The sequence below is a fragment of the Oncorhynchus clarkii genome, chromosome 6, assembly GCF_045791955.1.
Source record: "Oncorhynchus clarkii lewisi isolate Uvic-CL-2024 chromosome 6, UVic_Ocla_1.0, whole genome shotgun sequence".
Taxonomy (NCBI): Eukaryota; Metazoa; Chordata; class Actinopteri; order Salmoniformes; family Salmonidae; genus Oncorhynchus; species Oncorhynchus clarkii.
Genome location: NC_092152.1, coordinates 80,079,884 through 80,102,383, shown reverse-complemented (window position 1 = coordinate 80,102,383; position 22,500 = coordinate 80,079,884). Strand labels below are relative to the sequence as shown.

The 22,500-nt window shown below is 47.1% G+C and overlaps 1 protein-coding gene across 1 annotated transcript in view; it reads left to right on the top strand.

Moving 5' to 3' along the window:
• Positions 1-22,500, top strand: part of LOC139412452 (dmX-like protein 2) — a 52,431-nt gene that overhangs the window by 29,208 nt on the left and 723 nt on the right. Inside the window, exons 9-27 of the mRNA XM_071159241.1 lie at positions 1-143; positions 2,996-3,214; positions 3,436-3,701; positions 3,848-4,114; positions 4,354-4,586; positions 6,646-6,848; positions 8,746-8,867; positions 9,510-9,599; positions 10,115-10,223; positions 10,778-10,897; positions 12,387-12,599; positions 14,776-15,077; positions 15,351-15,523; positions 15,608-15,827; positions 16,494-16,964; positions 18,299-18,625; positions 18,935-19,054; positions 19,576-19,711; positions 22,050-22,160. The exon at positions 1-143 is cut by the window's left edge and continues 38 nt beyond it. Coding sequence (XP_071015342.1) covers positions 1-143; positions 2,996-3,214; positions 3,436-3,701; positions 3,848-4,114; positions 4,354-4,586; positions 6,646-6,848; positions 8,746-8,867; positions 9,510-9,599; positions 10,115-10,223; positions 10,778-10,897; positions 12,387-12,599; positions 14,776-15,077; positions 15,351-15,523; positions 15,608-15,827; positions 16,494-16,964; positions 18,299-18,625; positions 18,935-19,054; positions 19,576-19,711; positions 22,050-22,160 — 3,845 coding nt within the window. The remainder of the gene's footprint in view (positions 144-2,995; positions 3,215-3,435; positions 3,702-3,847; positions 4,115-4,353; positions 4,587-6,645; positions 6,849-8,745; positions 8,868-9,509; positions 9,600-10,114; positions 10,224-10,777; positions 10,898-12,386; positions 12,600-14,775; positions 15,078-15,350; positions 15,524-15,607; positions 15,828-16,493; positions 16,965-18,298; positions 18,626-18,934; positions 19,055-19,575; positions 19,712-22,049; positions 22,161-22,500) is intronic.

Genomic DNA, 22,500 nt, shown 5'->3' with positions numbered 1-22,500 from the left:
GAGGTCGTCTGCTCTGGTGTCTCACACTGAGTTGCTGCCGTCTCAGATGGGGACCCACGAGACACACACACACCGCCACATCTCTCACCACGCTAACGCTCTCTGTCATTTCCACATCTCTGCCAGCATCAACCCTGCCACGGGTACGTAGCCCACACACACATCACACGCACACACTGCATCAGACATACATATACACTTATACACAAGTCAGAAGTTTACATACACTTAGGTTGGGGTCATTAAAACTTGTTTTTCAACCACTCCACACATTTCTTGTTAACAAACTACAGTTTTGGCAAGTCTGTTAGGACATCTACTTTGTGCATGACACAAGTCATTTTTCCAACAATTGTTTACAGACAGATTATTTCTCTTATAATTCACTGTATCACAACTCCAGTGGGTCAGAAGTTTACATACATTAAGTCGACTGTGCCTTTAAACAGCTTGGAGAATTCCAGAAAATGATGTCATGGCTTTAGAAGCTTCTGATAGGCTAATTTACATAATTTGAGTCAATTGGAGGTGTACCTTCAAACTCAGTGCATCTTTGCTTGACATCATGGGAAAATCAAAAGAAATCAGCCAAGACCTCAGAAAACAAATTGTAGACATCTACAAGTCTGGTTCATCCTTGGGAGCAATTTCCAAACACCTGAAGGAAACACGTTCATCTGTACAAACAATAGTACGTAAGTATAAACACCATGGGACCATGCAGCCGTCATACCACTCAGGAAGGAGCTGAGTTCTGTCTCCTAGAGATGAAAGTACTTTGGTGCGAAAAGTGCAAATCAATCCCAGAACAACAGCAGGACCTTGTGAAGATGCTGGAGGAAACAGGTACAAAAGTATCTATATCCACAGTAAAACGAGTCCTACAGTGGGGCAAAATAGTATTTAGTCAGCCACCAATTCTGCAAGTTCTCCTACTTAAAAAGATGAGAGGCCTGTAATTTTCCTCATAGGTACACTTCAACTATGACAGACAAAATGAGAAAAAAAAAATCCAGAAAATCACATTGTAGGATTTTTAATGAATTTATTTGCAAATTATTGTGGAAAATAAGTATTTGGTCAATAACAAAAGGTTTTCTCAATACTTTGTTATATACCATTTGTTGGCAATGACAGAGGTCAAACGTTTTCTGTAAGTCTTCACAAGGTATTCACACACTGTTGCTGGTATTTTGGCCCATTCCTCCATGTAGATCTCCTCTAGAGCAGTGATGTTTTGGGGCTGTTGCTGGGCAGCACGGACTTTCAACTCCCTCCAAAGATTTTCTATGGGGTTGAGATCTGGAGACTGGCTAGGCCACTCCAGAACCTTGAAATGCTTCTCACGAAGTCACTCCTCCGTTGCCCGGGCGTTGTGTTTGGGATCATTGTCATGCTGAAAGACCCAGCCACGTTTCATCTTCAATGCCCTTGCTGATGGAAGGAGGTTTTCACTCAAAATCTCACGATACATGGCCCCATTCATTCTTTCCTTTACACGGATCAGTCGTCCTGGTCCCTTTGCAGAAAAACAGCCCCAAAGCATGATGTTTCCACCCCCATGCTTCACAGTAGGTATGGTGTTCTTTGGATGCAACTCAGCATTCTTTGTCCTCCAAACACGACGAGTTGAGTTTTTACCAAAAAGTTATATTTTGGTTTCATCTGACCATATGACATTCTCCCAATCTTCTTCTGGATCATCCAAATGCTCTCTAGTAAACTTCAGATGGGCCTGGACATGTACTGGCTTAAGCAGGGGGACACGTCTGGCACTGCAGGATTTGAGTCCCTGGCGGCGTACTGTGTTACTGATGGTAGGCTTTGTTACTTTGGTCCCAGCTCTCTGCAGGTCATTCACTAGGTCCCCCCGTGTGGTTCTGGGATTTTTGCTCACCATTCTTGTGATCATTTTGACCCCACGGGGTGAGATCTTGTGTGGAGCCCCAGATCGAGGGAGATTATCAGTGGTCTTGTATGTCTTCCATTTCCAATTAATTGCTCCCACAGTTGATTTCTTCAAACCAAGCTGCTTACCTATTGCAGACTCAGTCTTCCCAGCCTGGTGCAGGTCTACAATTTTGTTTCTGGTGTCCTTTGACAGCTCTTTGGTCTTGGCCATAGTGGAGTTTGGAGTGTGACTGTTTGATAAAAAAAAGCCAGACTACAGTTTGCAGCTGCCCTTGGGGACAAAAGATTGTACTTTTTGGAGAAATGTCCTCTGGTCTGATGAAACAAAAATAGAACTGTTTGACTATAATGACCATTGTTATGTTTGGAGGAAAAAGGGGGAGACTTGCAAGCCGAAGAATACCATCCCAACCGTGAAGCACGGCGGTGGCAGCATCATGTTGTGGGGGTGCTTTGTTGCAGGAGGAACTGGTGCACTTCACAAACTAGATGGCATCATGAGGCAGGACAATGATGTGGATATATTGAAGCAACATCTCAAGACATCAGTCAGGAAGTTAAAGCTTGGTCACAAATTGATCTTCCAAATGGACAATGACCCCACACACACACACACTGCATCAGACATACATATACATACAGCTGCACACAAATCACACACACACACACACACACACTGTATCAGACATACATATATATATATATATACACACACACACACACACACACACACACACACACACACACACACACACACACACACACACACACACACACACACTGCATCAGACATACATATACATACAGCTGCACACAAATCACACACACACACACACTGCATCAGACATACATATATATATATATAGCCACACACACACACACACACACACACACACACACACACACACACACACACACACACTGCCTCAGACATAAATATACATACAGCTACACACACAATCTCTCCGTCTCAGGCACACACGCACAAACTGAACTAGCAATGTCAGCCTTAGCTTGTTCCGATATTCCTCCCACATGCATAGTAATATCCTGTATCTGCCCCTTTCCTCTCTCTATCCCCCAGACATCCCAGCGGTGCTAGCGGAGTCTGCCGTGTTTACTCCGGAGGACGGGAGTGGAGGAGGAGGGTTTGTGGTCCACTGGCTCAACAACAAGGACCTGTCCTTCACCACCTCCATGGACCTGTTCATGCTGCAGCTCCGCAAGCTCTCAGAACAGCAGCTGGACCAAGCCACTGACGACGCCCTCGACCAGAACGGCTCCCCCATTAAGTTTGACTTTGGTACGCTCTGTTTCAGAAACCCTCAGATCTACATGCTGTTGTTGTGAGATATATATATATATATATATATAAACTCGTTCTGAGTAGCTGACCCAGTACAAAACCGTTGTAGAGTCGTGAAATACATCTGGGTAATATCAGTCTGTTCCAAGGTATTCTATACACACTGACATATCATACTCTGTCCGTGTCTAACTCCCACCCTCCCTCTCTCTCTCCAGACCTAGATGAGATGTCAGAGAAGGGTTCATCAGAGCATGAGGAGGGTGAGGGTGGTGAGGGCAGCACCAAGGCGTCGTCCCCAGGCTCCAGTAGCTCAGTGCCCCTGCCCTCCATGTTGCTGGAGAGGAAGATGGAGTCGTTAACTCTGGAGTGGAATAAGAGTCCTGACATGCTGTTTACCATCCACCCCACCGACGGGTCCTTCCTGGTCTGGCACGTCAAATACCTGGACGAGTACATCCAGGGGATCTTCAGACAGGTGCAGGTAAGAGGAGACTGCACATGCAGCAACACACGCACGGACATGAAGTAACACACATATTGTACATGGACACACAAGAGGAAGCAGAATTCTGCTCCAATCGGATTATTCTCTCTCTCCCCTCCCTCTCTCCATCCCTTTTTCTCCAGGTGTCGTTCTCGTCCCGTATCCCGGTGGCGTTCCCTACAGGCGACGCCAACTCCCTGAGTAAGAACATTCTTATGTACGCCTGCTCCTTCTCCAACGTGGATAGCTCCAACGCCGGGGGAGAGCAGGGGAGGACGGCCCGCCGTCTGCCCCGTTCTGCCTCTGCTGGGCTGGGTTCCTCAGCCCTCAGCCTCTCTCTGGGCCAAGCTCCAGGCATCGGCCCTGCTGTCATGATGGTGTCCAAACATGTGGACGGGTCTCTCAATCAGGTGAGAGGGAGAGGCAGACTGTGGCTGTGTCCCAAACCCACCTATTCCCTATGTAGTGCACTAATTTTGACCAGGGCTCATAAGAGTATTAAGGTCCTTACATTCATGCTTAAAAGACAAACTACAACCATATAAAGTACCAAACCAAAAATCCCTCTAATAATGTCATACTGTATGATAAATAATGTATAGACATTTTGTGGCTCAGAGTTTTCCTTTCAATCCGTTTCCCTCTCTAGTGGGCGGTGACGTTCGCTGAGCGCTCGGCGTTCTCCAACGTTCTAACTGTGTCTCATACGTTCCGTTACTGCGGTCACCGGTTCCACCTCAACGACCAGGCGTGTCACACCGTCCTCCCCCTACTGCTGACCTCTTCCCACCACAACGCTCTCCTCACCCCCCCCTCCGCCCCCGGCAGCATCGACCTCGACCAGCCACCCACACACACACCTCCCCCCAGAGGACGGCGCAGGTAGGGAGGGAGGAAGGGAGTGTGTGTGTGTGTCATAGGAGGAAGCAACGAGGACCCTCTAGGACCTCAATGTCTAGAAAGTGTGTGTGTGTGTTTACAAAATGTTCATGTGAGTGTGTATCAGAAATACGTGTGTGTACATGCCTGCAAGCGTGTGTGTGTAATATACAGTGCCTTGCGAAAGTATTCGGCCCCCTTGAACTTTGCGACCTTTTGCCACATTTCAGGCTTCAAACATAAAGATATAAAACTGTAGTTTTTTGTGAAGAATCAACAACAAGTGGGACACAATCATGAAGTGGAACGACATTTATTGGATATTTCAAACTTTTTTAACAAATCAAAAACTGAAAAATTGGGCGTGCAAAATTATTCAGCCCCCTTAAGTTAATACTTTGTAGCGCCACCTTTTGCTGCGATTACAGCTGTAAGTCGCTTGGGGTATGTCTCTATCAGTTTTGCACATCGAGAGACCGACATTTTTTCCCATTCCTCCTTGCAAAACAGCTCGAGCTCAGTGAGGTTGGATGGAGAGCATTTGTGAACAGCAGTTTTCAGTTCTTTCCACAGATTCTCGATTGGATTCAGGTCTGGACTTTGACTTGGCCATTCTAACACCTGGATATGTTTATTTTTGAACCATTCCATTGTAGATTTTGCTTTATGTTTTGGATCATTGTCTTGTTGGAAGACAAATCTCCGTCCCAGTCTCAGGTCTTTTGCAGACTCCATCAGGTTTTCTTCCAGAATGGTCCTGTATTTGGCTCCATCCATCTTCCCATCAATTTTAACCATCTTCCCTGTCCCTGCTGAAGAAAAGCAGGCCCAAACCATGATGCTGCCACCACCATGTTTGACAGTGGGGATGGTGCGTTCAGGGTGATGAGCTGTGTTGCTTTTACGCCAAACATAACATTTTTCATGGTTGCCAAAAAGTTCAATTTTGGTTTCATCTGACCAGAGCACCTTCTTCCACATGTTTGGTGTGTCTCCCAGGTGGCTTGTGGCAAACTTTAACCGACACTTTTTATGGATATCTTTAAGAAATGGCTTTCTTCTTGCCACTCTTCCATAAAGGCCAGATTTGTGCAATATATGACTGATTGTTGTCCTATGGACAGAGTCTCCCACCTCAGCTGAAGATCTCTGCAGTTCATCCAAAGTGATCATGGGCCTCTTGGCTGCATCTCTGATCAGTCTTCTCCTTGTATGAGCTGAAAGTTTAGAGGGACGGCCAGGTCTTGGTAGATTTGCAGTGGTCTGATACTCCTTCCATTTCAATATTATCGCTTGCACAGTGCTCCTTGGGATGTTTAAAGCTTGGGAAATCTTTTTGTATCCAAATCCGGCTTTAAACTTCTTCACAACAGTATCTCGGACCTGCCTGGTGTGTTCCTTGTTCTTCATGATGCTCTCTGCGCTTTTAACGGACCTCTGAGATTATCACAGTGCAGGTGCATTTATACGGAGACTTGATTACACACAGGTGGATTGTATTTATCATCATTAGTCATTTAGGTCAACATTGGATCATTCAGAGATCCTCACTGAACTTCTGGAGAGAGTTTGCTGCACTGAAAGTAAAGGGGCTGAATAATTTTGCACGCCCAATTTTTCAGTTTTTGATTTGTTAAAAAAGTTTGAAATATCCAATAAATGTCGTTCCACTTCATGATTGTGTCCCACTTGTTGTTGATTCTTCACAAAAAAATACAGTTTTATATCTTTGTTTGAAGCCTGAAATGTGGCAAAAGGTCGCAAAGTTCAAGGGGGCCGAATACTTTCGCAAGGCACTGTAATCTCTGTCTTTGACAATTTGTTGTTGTGTGTGTGTGTGTGTGTGTGTGTGTGTGTGTGTGTGTGTGTGTGTGTGTGTGTGTGACATATACATTTTTTAGTCAAACTCATTATCCAGAGAGACGTATAGTAGTGAATGCATACTTTTTCATACTGGTCGCCCATAGGAATTGAACCCACAACCCTGGTGTTGTAAGCGCCATGCTCTGCCAACTGAGCCACACACTGTGACAAACTCAAACTGTGTGTGTGATTCCCCCAGGAAGCAGCTGCGTAACGCGGCCACCAGGACGTTCCATGACCCGAACGCCATCTACAGTGAGCTGATTCTGTGGAGGGTGGACCACATAGGACCCCTGTCCTGCACTGGAGGAGTGTCAGAGCTGGCCCGAATCAACTCCCTGCACACATCAGCCTTCTCCAATGTAGCATGGCTGCCTACCCTTGTACCCAGCTCTGTGCTAGGTTAGCACACACACACACACACACTGCAATACAGAACCCATTTGTAGAGTGCTCTGAAGCGTATTGTTGGAGGATGTACAGTGGGGAGAACAAGTATTTGATACACTGCCGATTTTGCAGGTTTTCCTACTTACAAAGCATGTAGAGGTCTGTATTTTTTATCATAGGTACACTTCAACTGTGAGAGACTGAATCTAAAACAAATATTAAGAAAATCACATTGTATGATTTTTAAGTAATTCATTTGCATGTTGTTGCATGACATAAGTATTTGATACATCAGAAAAGCAGAACTTAATATTTGGTATAGAAACGTTTGTTAGTCATTTCAGAGATCATACGTTTCCTGTAGTTCTTGACCTGGTTTGCTCACACTGCAGCAGGGATTTTGGCCCACTCCTCCATACAGACCTTCTCCAGATCCTTCAGGTTTTGTGGCTGTCGCTGGGCAATACGGACTTTCAGCTCCCTCCAAAGATTTTCTATTGGGTTCAGGTCTGGAGACTGGCTAGGCCACTAGGACCTTGAGATGCTTCTTTCGGAGCCACTCCATAGTTGCCCTGGCTGTGTGTTTTGGGTCGTTGTCATGCTGGAAGACCCAACCACGACCCATCTTCAATGCTCTTACTGAGGGAAGGAGGTTGTTGACCAAGATCTCGCGATACATGGCCCCATCCATTCTCCCCTCAATACGGTGCAGTCATCCTGTCCCCTTTGCAGAAAAGCCTCCCAAAAGAATGATGTTTCCACCTCCATGCTTCACGGTTGGGATGGTGTTCTTGGGGTATAGTCATCCTTCTTCTTCCTCCAAACACGGCGAGTGGAGTTTAGACCAAAAAGCTCTATTTTTATTTTCAGACCACATGACCTTCTCCCATTCCTCCTCTGGATCATCCAGATGGTCATTGGCAAACTTCAGACGGGCCTGGACATGTGCTGGCCTGAGCAGGGGGACCTTGCGTGCGCTGCAGGATTTTAATCCATGACTGCGTTGTGTGTTACTAATGGTTTTCTTTGAGACTGTGGGCCCAGCTCTCTTCGGGTCATTGACCAGGTCCTGCCGTGTAGTTCTGGGCTGATCCCTCACCTTCCTCATGATCATTGATGCCCCACGAGGTGAGATCTTGCATGGAGCCCCAGACCGAGGGTGATTGACCGTCATCTTGAACTTCTTCCATTTTCTAATAATTGCGCCAACAGTTGTTGCCTTCTCACCAAGCTGCTTGCCTGTTGTCCTGGAGCCCATCCCAGCCTTGTGCATGTCTACAATTTGAACCCTGATGTCCTTACATAGCTCTCTGGTCTTGGCCATTGTGGAGAGGTTGGAGTCTGTTTGATTGAGTGTGTGGACAGGTGTCTTTTATACAGGTAACGAGTTCAAACAGGTGCAGTTAATACAGGTAATGAGTGGAGAACAGGAGGGCGTCTTAAAGAAAAACTAACAGGTCTGTGAGAGCTGGAATTCTTACTGGTTGGTAGGTGATCAAATACTTACGTATGTCATGCAATAAAATGCACATTAATTACTTAAAAATCATACAATATGATTTTCTGGATTTTTGTTTTAGATTCCGTCTCTCACAGTTGAAGTGTACCTATGATAAAAAAATTACAGACCTCTACATGCTTTGTAAGTAGGAAACACTGCCGATTTTGCAGGTTATCAAATACTTGTTCTCCCCACTGTATATAATGTATAACTGTTGTTCATGTGTGTATCACATGTTCAGACAAGGTACTGGTGAAGTACTCAATGATTGTCAAGGGGTGGTTTGGAGACACCTGTAGGGCTTCAAGTTGAAGTTGCAATTTTATTGGGCGTTTCTACTAACTACATGCAGAACCTTACTCATAGTGCCCACATTTAAAACAGCATCTCTCTCCCCTCTATCACCAGGTACATACTGTAACAGTTCCAGTGCGTGCTTCGTAGCGTCAGATGGTAAGAACTTGCGTCTCTACCAGGCTGTGGTGGACGCCAGGAAACTACTGGACGAACTGTCAGACCCTGAGACCTCAGTAAGTAAACACAGAGACACACAGACACGTACAGATGTCCTCAGTCAGATTAACAGTGAAATCCTGAGACCTCAGTAAGTAAACACAGAGACAGACACACATAGACACGTACAGATGTCCTCAGTCAGATTAACAGTGAAATCCTGAGACCTCAGTAAGTAAACACAGAGACACACACACACAGACACGTACAGATGTCCTCAATCAGATTAACAGTGAAATCCTGACACCTCAGTAAGTAAACACAGAGACACACACACATACACAGACACATACAGATGTCCTCAGTCAGATTAACAGTGAAATCCTGAGACTGAAGGGGACTGGAACTTTAAAGCTTCAAGATATCTGGTTAAAGACTCTTAACCTCCCTCCCTCCCTCCCTCCCTCCCTCCCTCCCTCCCTCCCTCCCTCCCTCCCTCCCTCCCTCCCTCCCTCCCTCCCTCCCTCCCTCCCTCCCTCCCTCCCTCCCTCCCTCCCTCCCTCCCTCCCTCCCCTCCTCCTCCTCCTCTCCCCCCTCTATCTCCCCCCCTCTATCTCCCCCCTCCCTCACCCCCTCTCTCGCTCTCTCTCTCTCTGTCTCTAACTGTGTCTCTCTCTCTTTCTCTGTGTGTGTGTCTCTCTCTCTGTCTCTCTCCATAGAAACTAGTAGGAGAGGTATTTAACATAGTGAGCCAGCAGTCGACAGCCAGACCAGGCTGCATCATAGAACTAGATGTCATCACTAACCAGGTAAGAAATACCTATCTGACTGTCTCGTTACCTAAGCAGTAAGGCAAATCAAATGTTATTTGTCACATGTGCCGAATACAACAGGTGTAGACCATACCGTGAAATGCTTACTTACAGGCCTTTAACCACACCTGTCTCTTTATCTAAGCAGTAAGTCAAGAGATCATGCTATATCATTAATCTAGTCACAGGTAAATGGTGGTGCACAGCGGAAGTATTTTACCTAACATATAAATGGTAGCTTATCAAAATGTGATTTGTTTTTCAATTGTTTGTGTGTCTTTGTAATCTGAGGGAAATATGTCCATCTTTCTCCTTCTCCCCCCCTCTGACCCTCTATCTCTCTCAATTCAAATCAAATCAAATGGTTTTATTGGCATGGGAAACATATGTTAACATTGAAAAAGCAAGTGAAGTAGATAATTTACAAAAGTGAAATAAACAATAAAAATGAACAGTAAACATTACACTCACAGAAGTTCTCTCTCCCTCTCCCTCTCTCTCTCTATATATAGTGTGGATCTACCACCCAGCTCCTTCATGTTTTCCAGGAGGACTTTATTTTGGGGTATACACCTCAGGAGGACCCAGAGCTCTACACTACATCCTACCCTTCTCTCGAGGGTACGGGAGGTTGAAGGGAGGGAGAGAGAGAAAGGTTTAAGGGAGGGAGGGAGAATTGAGGGTGTGAAAGGATGGACAGGCGAATGGATGGATTTATGAATTGGTTAATGTATGAATGACATGATTAGCCTCAGGAGAACCCAGAGCTCTACACACTGACCTTCCTTCAACTCAGGATGGATGGATGGATGAGTGGATGGATGAGTGGATGAGTGGATGGATGAGTGGATGAGTGGATGGATGAGTGGATGGATGGATGGATGAGTGGATGGATGAGTGGATGGATGGATGGATGAGTGGATGGATGAGTGGATGGATGGATGGATGGATGAGTGGATGGATGGATGGATGGATGGATGAGTGGATGGATGGATGAGTGGATGGATGGATGAGTGGATGGATGGATGGATGAGTGGATGGATGGATGGATGAGTGGATGGATGAGTGGATGGATGGATGGATGAGTGGATGGATTGATGAATGAGTGGATGGATGGATGAATGAGTGGATGACTGAACTAAAGAACGTGTAAAGACGTTGTTTCTCCTCTCCAGAGTACCACCCTACTCCGTTCTCTGAGAAGTTCTTCCTGGTTGTCATAGAGAAGGACCTGAACATGAACTCTGTGCTGCAGATGTGGCACCTGCACCTCCAGTCCGTACAGGCTTGTGTGGGTGAGTACCTAACCACAACCTAGCCTAACCACAACCGAACCTAGGCCTATGTGGGTGAGTACCTAACCACAACCCAACCTAACCACAACCTAACCTAGGCCTGTGTGGGTGAGTACCTAACCACAACCCATCCTAACCTAGGCCTGTGTGGGTGATATAATACAGTACAGTATAATACAGTATAATAGAGTACAGTAGTCCCCAGTATAATAGAGTACAGTAGACCCAGTATAATAGAGTACGGTAGACCCAGTATTATAGAGTACGGTAGACCCAGTATAATAGAGTACGGTAGACCCAGTATAATAGAGTACGGTAGACCCCGGTATAACAGAGTAACGTACAGTAGCCCCCGGTATAATAGAGTACAGTAGACCCAGGTATAATAGAGTACAGTAACCCCCGGTATAATAGAGTACGGTAGCCCCCGGTATAATAGAGTACGGTAGCCCCCGGTATAATAGAGTACGGTAGCCCCCGGTATAATAGAGTACGGTAGACCCCGGTATAATAGAGTACGGTAGACCCCGGTATAATAGAGTACGGTAGACCCCGGTATAATAAAGTACGGTAGACCCCGGTATAATAGAGTACGGTAGACCCCGGTATAATAGAGTACGGTAGACCCCGGTGTAATAGAGTACGGTAGACCCCGGTGTAATAGAGTACGGTAGACCCCGGTGTAATAGAGTACGGTAGACCCCGGTGTAATAGAGTACGGTAGACCCCGGTGTAATAGAGTACGGTAGACCCCGGTGTAATAGAGTACGGTAGACCCCGGTGTAATAGAGTACGGTAGACCCCGGTGTAATAGAGTACGGTAGCCCCCGGTATAATAGAGTACGGTAGCCCCCGGTATAATAGAGTACGATAGCCCCCGGTATAATAGAGTACGGTAGCCCCCGGTATAATAGAGTACGGCGGACCCCGGTGTAATAGAGTGCGGCGGGCCCCGGTGTAATAGAGTGCGGCGGGCCCCGGTGTAATAGAGTGCGGCGGGCCCCGGTGTAATAGAGTGCGGCGGGCCCCGGTGTAATAGAGTGCGGCGGGCCCCGGTGTAATAGAGTGCGGCGGGCCCCGGTGTAATAGAGTGCGTCGGGCCCCGGTGTAATAGAGTGCGTCGGGCCCCGGTGTAACGGAGTAGTGCGGCGGGCCCCGGTGTAACGGAGTAGTGCGGCGGGCCCCGGTGTAACGGAGTAGTGCGGCGGGCCCCGGTGTAACGGAGTAGTGCGGCGGGCCCCGGTGTAACGGAGTAGTGCGGCGGGCCCCGGTGTAACGGAGTAGTGCGGCGGGCCCCGGTGTAACGGAGTAGTACAGCGCATTAGTATGCACATTGAGGCCTGTCTAGTTTGTATATTGATTGTGTTAAAGATAAAGTTTTTTCTTGATTTGTTTAGATAATATTGTGAAGAATAAAGTTTTTCCTCTGTTGTTGAGATGAAAAAAAAGTTTTCTCTCTCTCTCTCTCTTTCTCTCTCTGTGTGTTCAGATGATCCGGTCCCAGAGCTGTCTTACCAGTCTCAGCTGACGATCCCGTTCCAACAGAGTACAGCTGACACGTCCCCCTCCCCTCTCCCTCGCTCAGCCTCCACAGCCAACCTGCAGTCAGCCAGCAAACTGATCCTCAGCTCCAAGCTGGTCTGTAGCCACCGCCTGGACCTGCCTGTTGGGGTGGAGGTGACCAGGGCTACGCCCTCCGCAGGTACGGGTGGATATACACACACACACATACATATATATATATATACATATACCCTCCGCAGGTACTGGTGGATATACACACACATATAATATATACATACATATACGCTCCGCAGGTACGGGTGGATATACACACACACACACATATATATATATACATACATACATATACCCTCCGCAGGTACAGGTGGATATACACACACACACACACATATATATACATACATATACCCTCCACAGGTACGGGTGGATATACACACACACACACATATATATTGAACTTTGCGACCTTTTGCCACATTTCAGGCTTCAAACATAAATATATAAAACTGTGTTTTTTTGTGAAGAATCAACAACAAGTGGGACACAATCATGAAGTGGAACGACATTTATTGGATATTTCAAACTTTTTTAACAAATCAAAAACTGAAAAATTGGGCGTGCAAAATTATTCAGCCCCCTTAGGTTAATACTTTGTAGGGCCACCTTTTGCTGCGATTACAGCTGTAAGTCGCTTGGGGTATGTCTCTATCAGTTTTGCACATTGAGAGACTGAAATGTTTTCCCATTCCTCCTTGCAAAACAGCTCGAGCTCAGTGAGGTTGGATGGAGAGCATTTGTGAACAGCAGTTTTCAGTTCTTTCCACAGATTCTCGATTGGATTCAGGTCTGGACTTTGACTTGGCCATTCTAACACCTGGATATGTTTATTTTTGAACCATTCCATTGTAGAGTTTGCTTTATGTTTTGGATCATTGTCTTGTTGGAAGACAAATCTCCGTCCCAGTCTCAGGTCTTTTGCAGACTCCATCAGGTTTTCTTCCAGAATGGTCCTGTATTTGGCTCCATCCATCTTCCCATCAATTTTAACCATCTTCCCTGTCCCTGCTGAAGAAAAGCAGGCCCAAACCATGATGCTGCCACCACCATGTTTGACAGTGGGGATGGTGTGTTCAGGGTGATGAGCTGTGTTGCTTTTACGCCAAACATAACATTTTGCATTGTTGCCAAAAAGGTCAATTTTGGTTTCATCTGACCAGAGCACCTTCTTCCACATGTTTGGTGTGTCTCCCAGGTGGCTTGTGGCAAACTTTAAACGACACTTTTTATGGATATCTTTAAGAAATGGCTTTCTTCTTGCCACTCTTCCATAAAGGCCAGATTTGTGCAATACACGACTGATTGTTATCCTATGGACAGAGTCTCCCACCTCAGCTGTAGATCTCTGCAGTTCATCTAGAGTGATCGTGGGCCTCTTGGCTGCATCTCTGATCAGTCTTCTCCTTGTATGAGCTGAAAGTTTAGAGGGACGGCCAGGTCTTGGTAGATTTGCAGTGGTCTGATACTCCTTCCATTTCAATATTATCGCTTGCACAGTGCTCCTTGGGATGTTTAAAGCTTGGGAAATCTTTTTGTATCCAAATCCGGCTTTAAACTTCTTCACAACAGTATCTCGGACCTGCCTGGTGTGTTCCTTGTTCTTCATGATGCTCTCTGCGCTTTTAACGGACCTCTAAGACTATCACAGTGCAGGTGCATTTATACGGAGACTTGATTACACACAGGTGGATTGTAATTTATCATCATTAGTCATTTAGGTCAACATTGGATCATTCAGAGATCCTCACTGAACTTCTGGAGAGAGTTTGCTGCACTGAAAGTAAAGGGGCTGAATAATTTTTGCACGCCCAATTTTTCAGTTTTTGATTTGTTAAAAAAGTTTGAAATATCCAATAAATGTCGTTCCACTTCATGATTGTGTCCCACTTGTTGTTGATTCTTCACAAAAAAATACAGTTTTATATCTTTATGTTTGAAGCCTGAAATGTGGCAAAAGGTCGCAAAGTTCAAGGGGGCCGAATACTTTCGCAAGGCACTGTATATATACATACATATACCCTCCGCAGGTACGGGTGGATATACACACACACACACACACACACATATATATATACATACATATACCCTCCGCAGCTACGGGTGGATACACACACACACACACACACATATATATACATACATATACCCTCCATAGGTACGGGTGGATATACACACCCACACACACACATCCTAACTATTTATTATGCCATTGTCCTCCATGTCTCTGTCTTCAAGTCATCTGAGTTAGTCTGATTCTTTTGTAACAGTTATTCTATACTCTCTCCCTCTCTCTCCAGGTCACCTGAGTTCGTCGTCCATCTACCCTGTGTGTCTGGCCCCCTACCTGATCGTCACCACCTGCTCTGACTCCCGCGTCCGTTTCTGGCGCTGCTCTGTGGAGGGTGGAGAGACAGCCCTGGGGTGTGAGGAGGGGGAGAACAGGATCTATCACTGGGAGCCTTGGGCTCTACTCAACGAGGAGGAGGATAACAACAGCGCTGTGTGTGTCCCGGGACGTCCTGTAGCCGTGTCCTGTTCCTACACTGGACGACTGGCTGTCTCCTTCAAACAGCCCCGGCCTGGACACATCCCGGGACAGGTAGGACAGGACTTTTACTGTACACTCCACTTAAGTTAATGGCTCATTGGATTAGTGCATATTCTGTTTACGTACAGTGTAGTTCACCTGTCCGAATTCAAGCACATTGCTTTTAATTTCTGGCCCTGAGGAATGTGGTTTTGGATGAGAACATCTGATGACTAAAATGTACAATACTTCATTGTTCATTTTCCCTCAGACATTTAGTCTTTTTGCATTTAACCTGACGGTTTAATGAAGTGTGTACCTTCCTCCTTCCCTCCCTCTCTCCAGGGCCATGGTCCAGCAGGGGACTTCTCCATGCACGTGTCCATCTTTGAGTGTGAGTCTACGGGGGGGTCTGAGTGGGTGTTGGAGCAGACTCTCCATCTGGATGACTTCACTAGGCCCTCGTCTACCCTGGACCCCGGAGTCAGTGTAGACTCCAACCTCTTTGTGTACAGCAGGTACTGGTGGGGTGTGTGTGAGTGTGTGCCTGTAAGTGTGTGCATGTCTCTAAAATGACTAACCCCCTCTCTCTCTTTCTGTAGGTCTGACCTGTACATGAGTCGCGACCACCACTCTCCCAACATCAAACACTATGTCCACCTGGACTGGCTGTCCAAAGAGGACGGGTCTCATATCCTCACGGTGGGGGTGGGATCTAATATCCTCATGTACGGTCGCATCTCGGGCGTTGTCAACGAACAGACCTCAAGCAAGGACGGGGTGGCGATCATCACCCTACCTCTAGGGGGCAGCATCAAACAGGTACACGCTCACACACACACACACACACCCCAAAGTCAGGATCAAACTGGTACTTCCGTAACCTACACTACCTTGTATTCTTCACACATTTATTCTACTGTGTATTGCTGGTACATCTGCTGTTTGTTAGCATGTGGTTCTGTCTGTATGTGTTGTGTATGCTGCTAAATGACTTGCCTCTTTGAGGACAATCAACTTTTCAAGCCTGCGTCCCAAATGGTTTCCTGGCTAGTCAGACTCCTTGATTCAGGCCAAACGCCACGCCCACGGACGTTAGAGTCTGGATCTGAGTCCCTCCCTGACCCTTCACCGAATGGGGCAGTGATTGGTCCAGAAACCCATTGGTATTCCGCCAGTGTGTAAAGCAGTGGTTTGAAAATGTGTCTTTGGCTTTGATACTCTGATTGGTTAGCCCCTCGTGCCCATCCTCACAACAAACAACTTCAATGTTGTCAGTCTGAATAAAGTATTGCATGTAGTGAACGAGAATTTAGGGTGAGACTACTCTCTGGCTACCCAAATGGCACCCTATTCCCTAATTGGTGCACTACTTTTGACCAGAGCCTAATGACTACACTATAAAGCGTCTGGATAATAAACATTATTATTATTATAATAATAATCATTATCATTACCCCCCTGCATCCCTAATCTAATGTGAAACAGGGTATCCGTTCACGCTGGATCCTGCTGCGCACTGTGGACCTGCTCTCCTCTGTAGACGGCACCCCCTCCCTGCCCGTGTCCCTGTCCTGGGTGAGGGACGGCATCCTGGTGGTTGGTATGGACTGTGAGATGCACGTGTACGCCCAGTGGCGCCAGGACCGCAAGCCCGGCGAGGCCGAGGGGGACAGCCTCTCCTCTGAAGATAACATCGCCGGGGGGGTTGGAGGGGGCGGAGGGCAGATGGCCACCAATGCAACCACGGGGGGATCCTCGTTGGCGTTCAAGGGGCGCCCCCGGTCCAAGAGTGTGTTTGAGGGCAACGTGGCAATCGACGAGGCTCTCCAGGCGCCGGCAGGGCTGCAGGAGGGGGGTCTGTTCGAGGCAGCCCACTCCCTGTCCCCCACCCTGCCTCAGTACCATCCAACACAGCTGCTGGAGCTCATGGACCTGGGGAAGGTCCGCCGTGCCAAGGTGGGTCTGTCTGTCTGGGTGGATGGGTGTCTGTCTGTCTGGGTGGATGGGTGTCTGTCTGTCTGGGTGGATGGGTGTCTGTCTGTCTGGGTGGATGGGTGTCTGTCTGGGTGGATGGGTGTCTGTCTGGGTGGATGGGTGTCTGTCTGGGTGGATGGGTGGGTGTCTGTCTGGGTGGATGGGTGGGTGTCTGTCTGGGTGGATGGGTGGGTGTCTGTCTGGGTGGATGGGTGTCTGTCTGTCTGGGTGGATGGGTGTCTGTCTGTCTAGGTGGATGGGTGTCTGTCTGTCTGGGTGGATGGGTGTCTGTCTGGATGGGTGTCTGTCTGTCTGTCTGGATGAGTGTCTGTCTGTCTGGATGGATGGGTGTCTGTCTGGATGGATGGGTGTCTGTCTGTCTGGATGGATGGGTGTCTGGATGGATGGGTGTCTGTCTGGATGGATGGGTGTCTGTCTGGGTGGATGGATGGGTGTCTGTCTGGGTGGATGGATGGGTATCTGTCTGGGTGGGTGGATAGATGGATGGGTGTCTGTCTGGGTGGATGGATGGGTGTCTGTCTGGGTGGATGGATGGGTGTCTGTCTGGGTGGATGGATGGGTATCTGTCTGGGTGGGTGGATAGATGGATGGGTGTCTGTCTGGGTGGATGGATGGGTGTCTGTCTGGGTGGATGGATGGGTGGATGGATGGGTGGATGGGTGTCTGGCTGGGTGTGTTGGGTGTCTGGCTGGGTGGATGGGTGTCTGGCTGGGTGTGTTGGGTGTCTGGCTGGGTGGATGGGTGTCTGGCTGGGTGTGTTGGTGGAATGATGAATAGATGGCTGGTTGGCTGTCTGTCTGGGTGGATTGGTGTCTGGCTGGGTGTGTTGGTGGATGGATGAATAGATAGCTGGTTGGCTGTCTGTCTGGGTGGATTGGTGTCTGGCTGGGTGGATTGGTGTCTGGCTGGGTGTGTTGGTGGATGGATGAATAGATAGCTGGTTGGCTGTCTGTCTGGGTGGATGAATGTCTGGTTAGCTGTCTGGGTGGATGGGTGAGGTGGATGAATGTCTGGATGGCTGTCTGTCTGATTGGTTGGTGGGCTGGCTGGTTGGCTTCTTGCATGGCTGGCTGGCTGTTTGTCCATCTGCCTGTCCACTTTATAAATGTTTGCAACCAAGATACATTTATTTAAGTGACCAGACAACTTCTTGGGTAGTCATAGAATGTCATGATGATGATGACAACAACATGACTACTGTAATTATGATGACAATGATGATGGCGAGGATGCCGTCAATGACTATATTAATGTCTCTGCCACGGATGAGGAAGATGGTTATTCTTCTTCTTCAGGCCATCCTGTCCCACCTGGTGAAATGTATCGCTGGGGAGGTTGCTGTGGTGAGGGACGTGGAGGCAGGTGAGGGTGGAACCAGACGCCACCTGTCCCGGACAATCAGTGTGAGCGGCAGTACGGCTAAAGACACCATCGTGGCCGGCCGCGACGGGGGACGAGATTACACAGAAATCAACTCCATACCCCCTCTACCCCTCTACGCTCTGCTCTCTGCTGACCTGGACACCTCCTATAAGGGAGGAGAGGAGGGGGCGAAGGGAGGCAAGGTGTCCGAGGTAGAGGGGGCGAGGAAGACAGGAGATCAGTACACAGACCTGTTCCAGGTAAGAGGATTCAGGTTTTAGCTGGATGTTTCAGTGACACATACAGATGTTTCATTTTTCATGGAATCATACTTCCTAAGTGTGTAGATGCTCAACTAATTCTTCAATTTGATTCTGTTGGTTTATTTTCTATTGTATAATGTTGATATTCTGTCTGTTACCTAAAGACAAGATATGCAGTAAATGTTTGTTGGAACCATGTGACCCCTCCATGTGTTAACCTTTGGGTCCAGATGTAATCTTGTTCTCTGTTATACCCAAATCAATAATCAATCAATCATCTAGTGATTGTATGTCTCCCTCCCTCAGCTGCAGGCGGTGACGACGGATGACTTTGTGAGCTTCGCTACAGAGAAAGTAGAGAAGAAGTCTAGATTCATCAACCTGTCTCAGTACGGACCCACCTACTTCGGACCAGAACACGCACAGGTAAACAACAACAACAACATTTATTTACTTACCAGCTTGTGGATGGTTTAGATGTTATTGTCTGGTTAAATTGTTTGTCAAGCAAATGTATCGCCTCTGTGATTAATACAGTAATTCTTCTCTGCTAATCTCCCTCCCTCCCTCCCTCCCTCCCTCCCTCCCTCCCTCCCTCCCTCCCTCCCTCCCTCCCTCCCTCCCTCCCTCCCTCCCTCCCTCCCTCCCTCCCTCCCTCCCTCCCTCTCTCTCTCTCTCTCTCTCTCTCTCTCTCTCTCTCTCTCTCTCTCTCTCTCTCTCTCTCTCTCTCTCTCTCTCTCTCTCTCTCTCTCTCTCTCTCTCTCTCTCTCTCTCTCTCTCTCTCTCTCTCTCTCTCTCTCTCTCTCCTCCCCCTCCCTCTCCCTCCCTCCATCCTTCTCTCCCTCCCTCCCTCCTTCCCTCTCTCTCCCTCCTCCCTCCCTCTCTCTCTCCCTTCTCCCTCCCTCTCTCCCTCCTTCCCTCTCTCTCTCCCTCCTCCCTCCCTCCAGGTGTTATCTAGTCAGCTGATGCATTCCAGTCTTCCAGGTCTGACCAGGTTGGAACAGATGTTTCTGGTGGCGCTAGCTGATACTGTAGCTACCACCAGTTCAGAGGTCAGCAGCTCCACTGACAAACAGTACACAGGTCAGTCTCAGAGAGAGGGAGGGAGGGAGGGAGGGTGTCTTTGACTTGGGTCATGTTTTACCTGACCATGGTCTATTAGGCAAAACAAATGGAAATATAATGTAATTAGTCTAGTCAGAGTTGTTCCCTGATTACGTGTTCTTAATGGTTGATATAAACACACACTGACAGTTATCTTTGTCATTTCACCTCCAGTATCAGTCTGTTATAGATGTTATTTAGTCTTTAAGGGGGAAGTGAGAAAGAGACCTTAGCAGGTTGTTCCTCTGTAAAGTAAGCAGAGGGAGAGAAAGAAGGAGAGGGAGAGATTGAGAGGGGAAAGGGCGGGAGAGGGAGCGAAGGTTAAAAGGTTCATGGACGAGACACACTAAGACACAGGACTATGGGGCACATTGAACTACCATGCTACCATGAACAAGTAGTGCCATATATAGGAAATGGGGTACCATTTAGGGAGGAGGACCAGGCACATAGAGTGGAAGACATTGGGCCATACCCGTTGGGCTGTACAGCTGCGTAAGACAAAGACATATTTCCACCAGTGGTCGTGTATATACCCCAGTTTGGATGGAGTCTCCTCCTTCCCTCTAAACATGACATCTTTATTACTAGGCAGGAAGTTAAGTGATACGGGCCATAAACTGTTCCTTCTCCGTTAAGGTGACCTGACCTGACCTTGACCCCCTTCCTCACTACTCCACAGCTCCACCATTATCAGTGACTACAGTCATGTGATTGCCTCTCCTCTACTCAGCACCTCCCAAAACTCCCTGGCTCCTATCCATCCTTCCTTGACCCCACCGTATACATTGCTCCTACAGATACCCATTAACCTCTGGGATTGTTCGGGACGCAGAAAGCATTCAGCCATTTTCCAACCAAAGATAGGTGTCACAAAAAAAACAGAAATATAGATTAAATTAAGCACTAACCTTTGACGATCTTCATCAGATGACACTCCAAGGACTCAATGTTACACAATACATGTATGTTTTGTTCGATCGAGTTCATATTTATATCCAAAAACCTCAGTTTACATTGGCGCCATGTTCAGAAATGCCTCCAAAACATCCGGAGAAATTGCAGAGAGCCACATCAAATAACATAAATACTCATCATAAACTTTGATGAAAGAAACATGTTTTACATAGAATTAAAGATAAACTTGTTCTTAATGCAACCGCTGTGTCAGATTTCAAAAAAGCTTTACGGCAAAAGCACAATATTCAATAATCTGAGAACAGCATTCAGCCACAAAAGCAAGACATACAGTTACCCGCCAAATTGTGGAGTCAACAAAAGTCATAAATAGCATTATAAAGCTTCACTTACCTTGGCTGATCTTCGTCGGAATGCACTCCCAGGACTCCCACTTCCACAAGAAATGTTTGTTTTGTTGGATTACGTCCATATTTATGTCCAAATACCTCCGTTTTGTTTGCGCGTTTAGTTCACTATTCCAAAGGCACAATGCGCGAATGCAAAATCCAGAAGAAAAGTCAAGAGTTCCATTACAGTTTATAGAAACATGTCAAACGATGTTTACAATCAATCCTTAGGGTCTTTTTATAATAAATCTTCAATAATATTCCAACCCGGATAATAGCGTATTCATTACAGAGGAAAACAAAGGAATGTGACCGCTCAGTAAACACCTGATCGGCCTCAGCCTTGTCCACTTGTTGAAACAGCTCTTATTCGACCCCCTTCCACAATAGAAGCCTCAAACAACTTTCTAAAGACTGTTGACATCTGCTGGAAGCCTTGGGAAGTGCAATCTGGCCCCATAGACACAGCATATTGGATAGGCAATCACTTAAATGAAACTACGAACCTCAGATTTCCCACTTCCTGGTTGGATTTGTCTCAGGTTTTTGCCTGCCGTATGAGTTCTGTTATACTCACAGACGTCATTCAAACAGTTTTAGAAACTTCACAGTGGTTTCTATCCAATACTATGAATAATATGCATATATTAGCATCTGGGACAGAGTAGCAGGCAGTCAACTCTGGGCACCTTATTCATCCAAGCTACTCAATACTGCCCCCCTGTCACCAAGAAGTTAACTTCTGGTGTAGAAACCAGACTATGGCACTCCTTATGTCTCTAGTATAAGTGATGATTAACAATATTTCAAGTTTATAAATCCGAAGCCATCAGTATGGATGGGTAGAGGGGGACAGAGAAATCCCTCAACCCTCTCCATCTGGTGTGGAGTCTTAGGAGGAAGCTGCTCTCTCAAATGAATGGGAAAGACTGGCTCCATCTGATCAGTGTGTGTGTGTGTGAGTTAATGTGCTACACTAACCCATGTGTTAATAATGTGATTCTGTCTAGGTGGTGAGGCCCTGGATGAGTGTGGGTTGAGGTACCTGTTAGCCATGCGTCTACACACCTGTCTCCTCACCTCTCTACCCCCACTGTACCGCATGCAGTTGCTGCACCAAGGTATGGTACACACACACACACACCCACCCACACACACACACACACACACACTCCTGCTTCACAATCTGTCTTTCTGAGCTGTGATGGAGAGGGTCATAGAGAGTGTCTTATTGGTACATTATACTGAGATATTGCTCTAGTATTGGATATGTAGGATGACTTGCAGTGGATATGTTGTCTCTCTCTGGGCCCTGCTCCCTCCCAGGTCCAGATATGTTGTCTCTCTCTGGGCCCTGTTCCCTCCCAGGTCCAGATATGTTGTCTCTCTCTGGGCCCTGTTCCCTCCCAGGTCCAGATATGTTGTCTCTCTCTGGGCCCTGTTCCCTCCCAGGTCCAGATA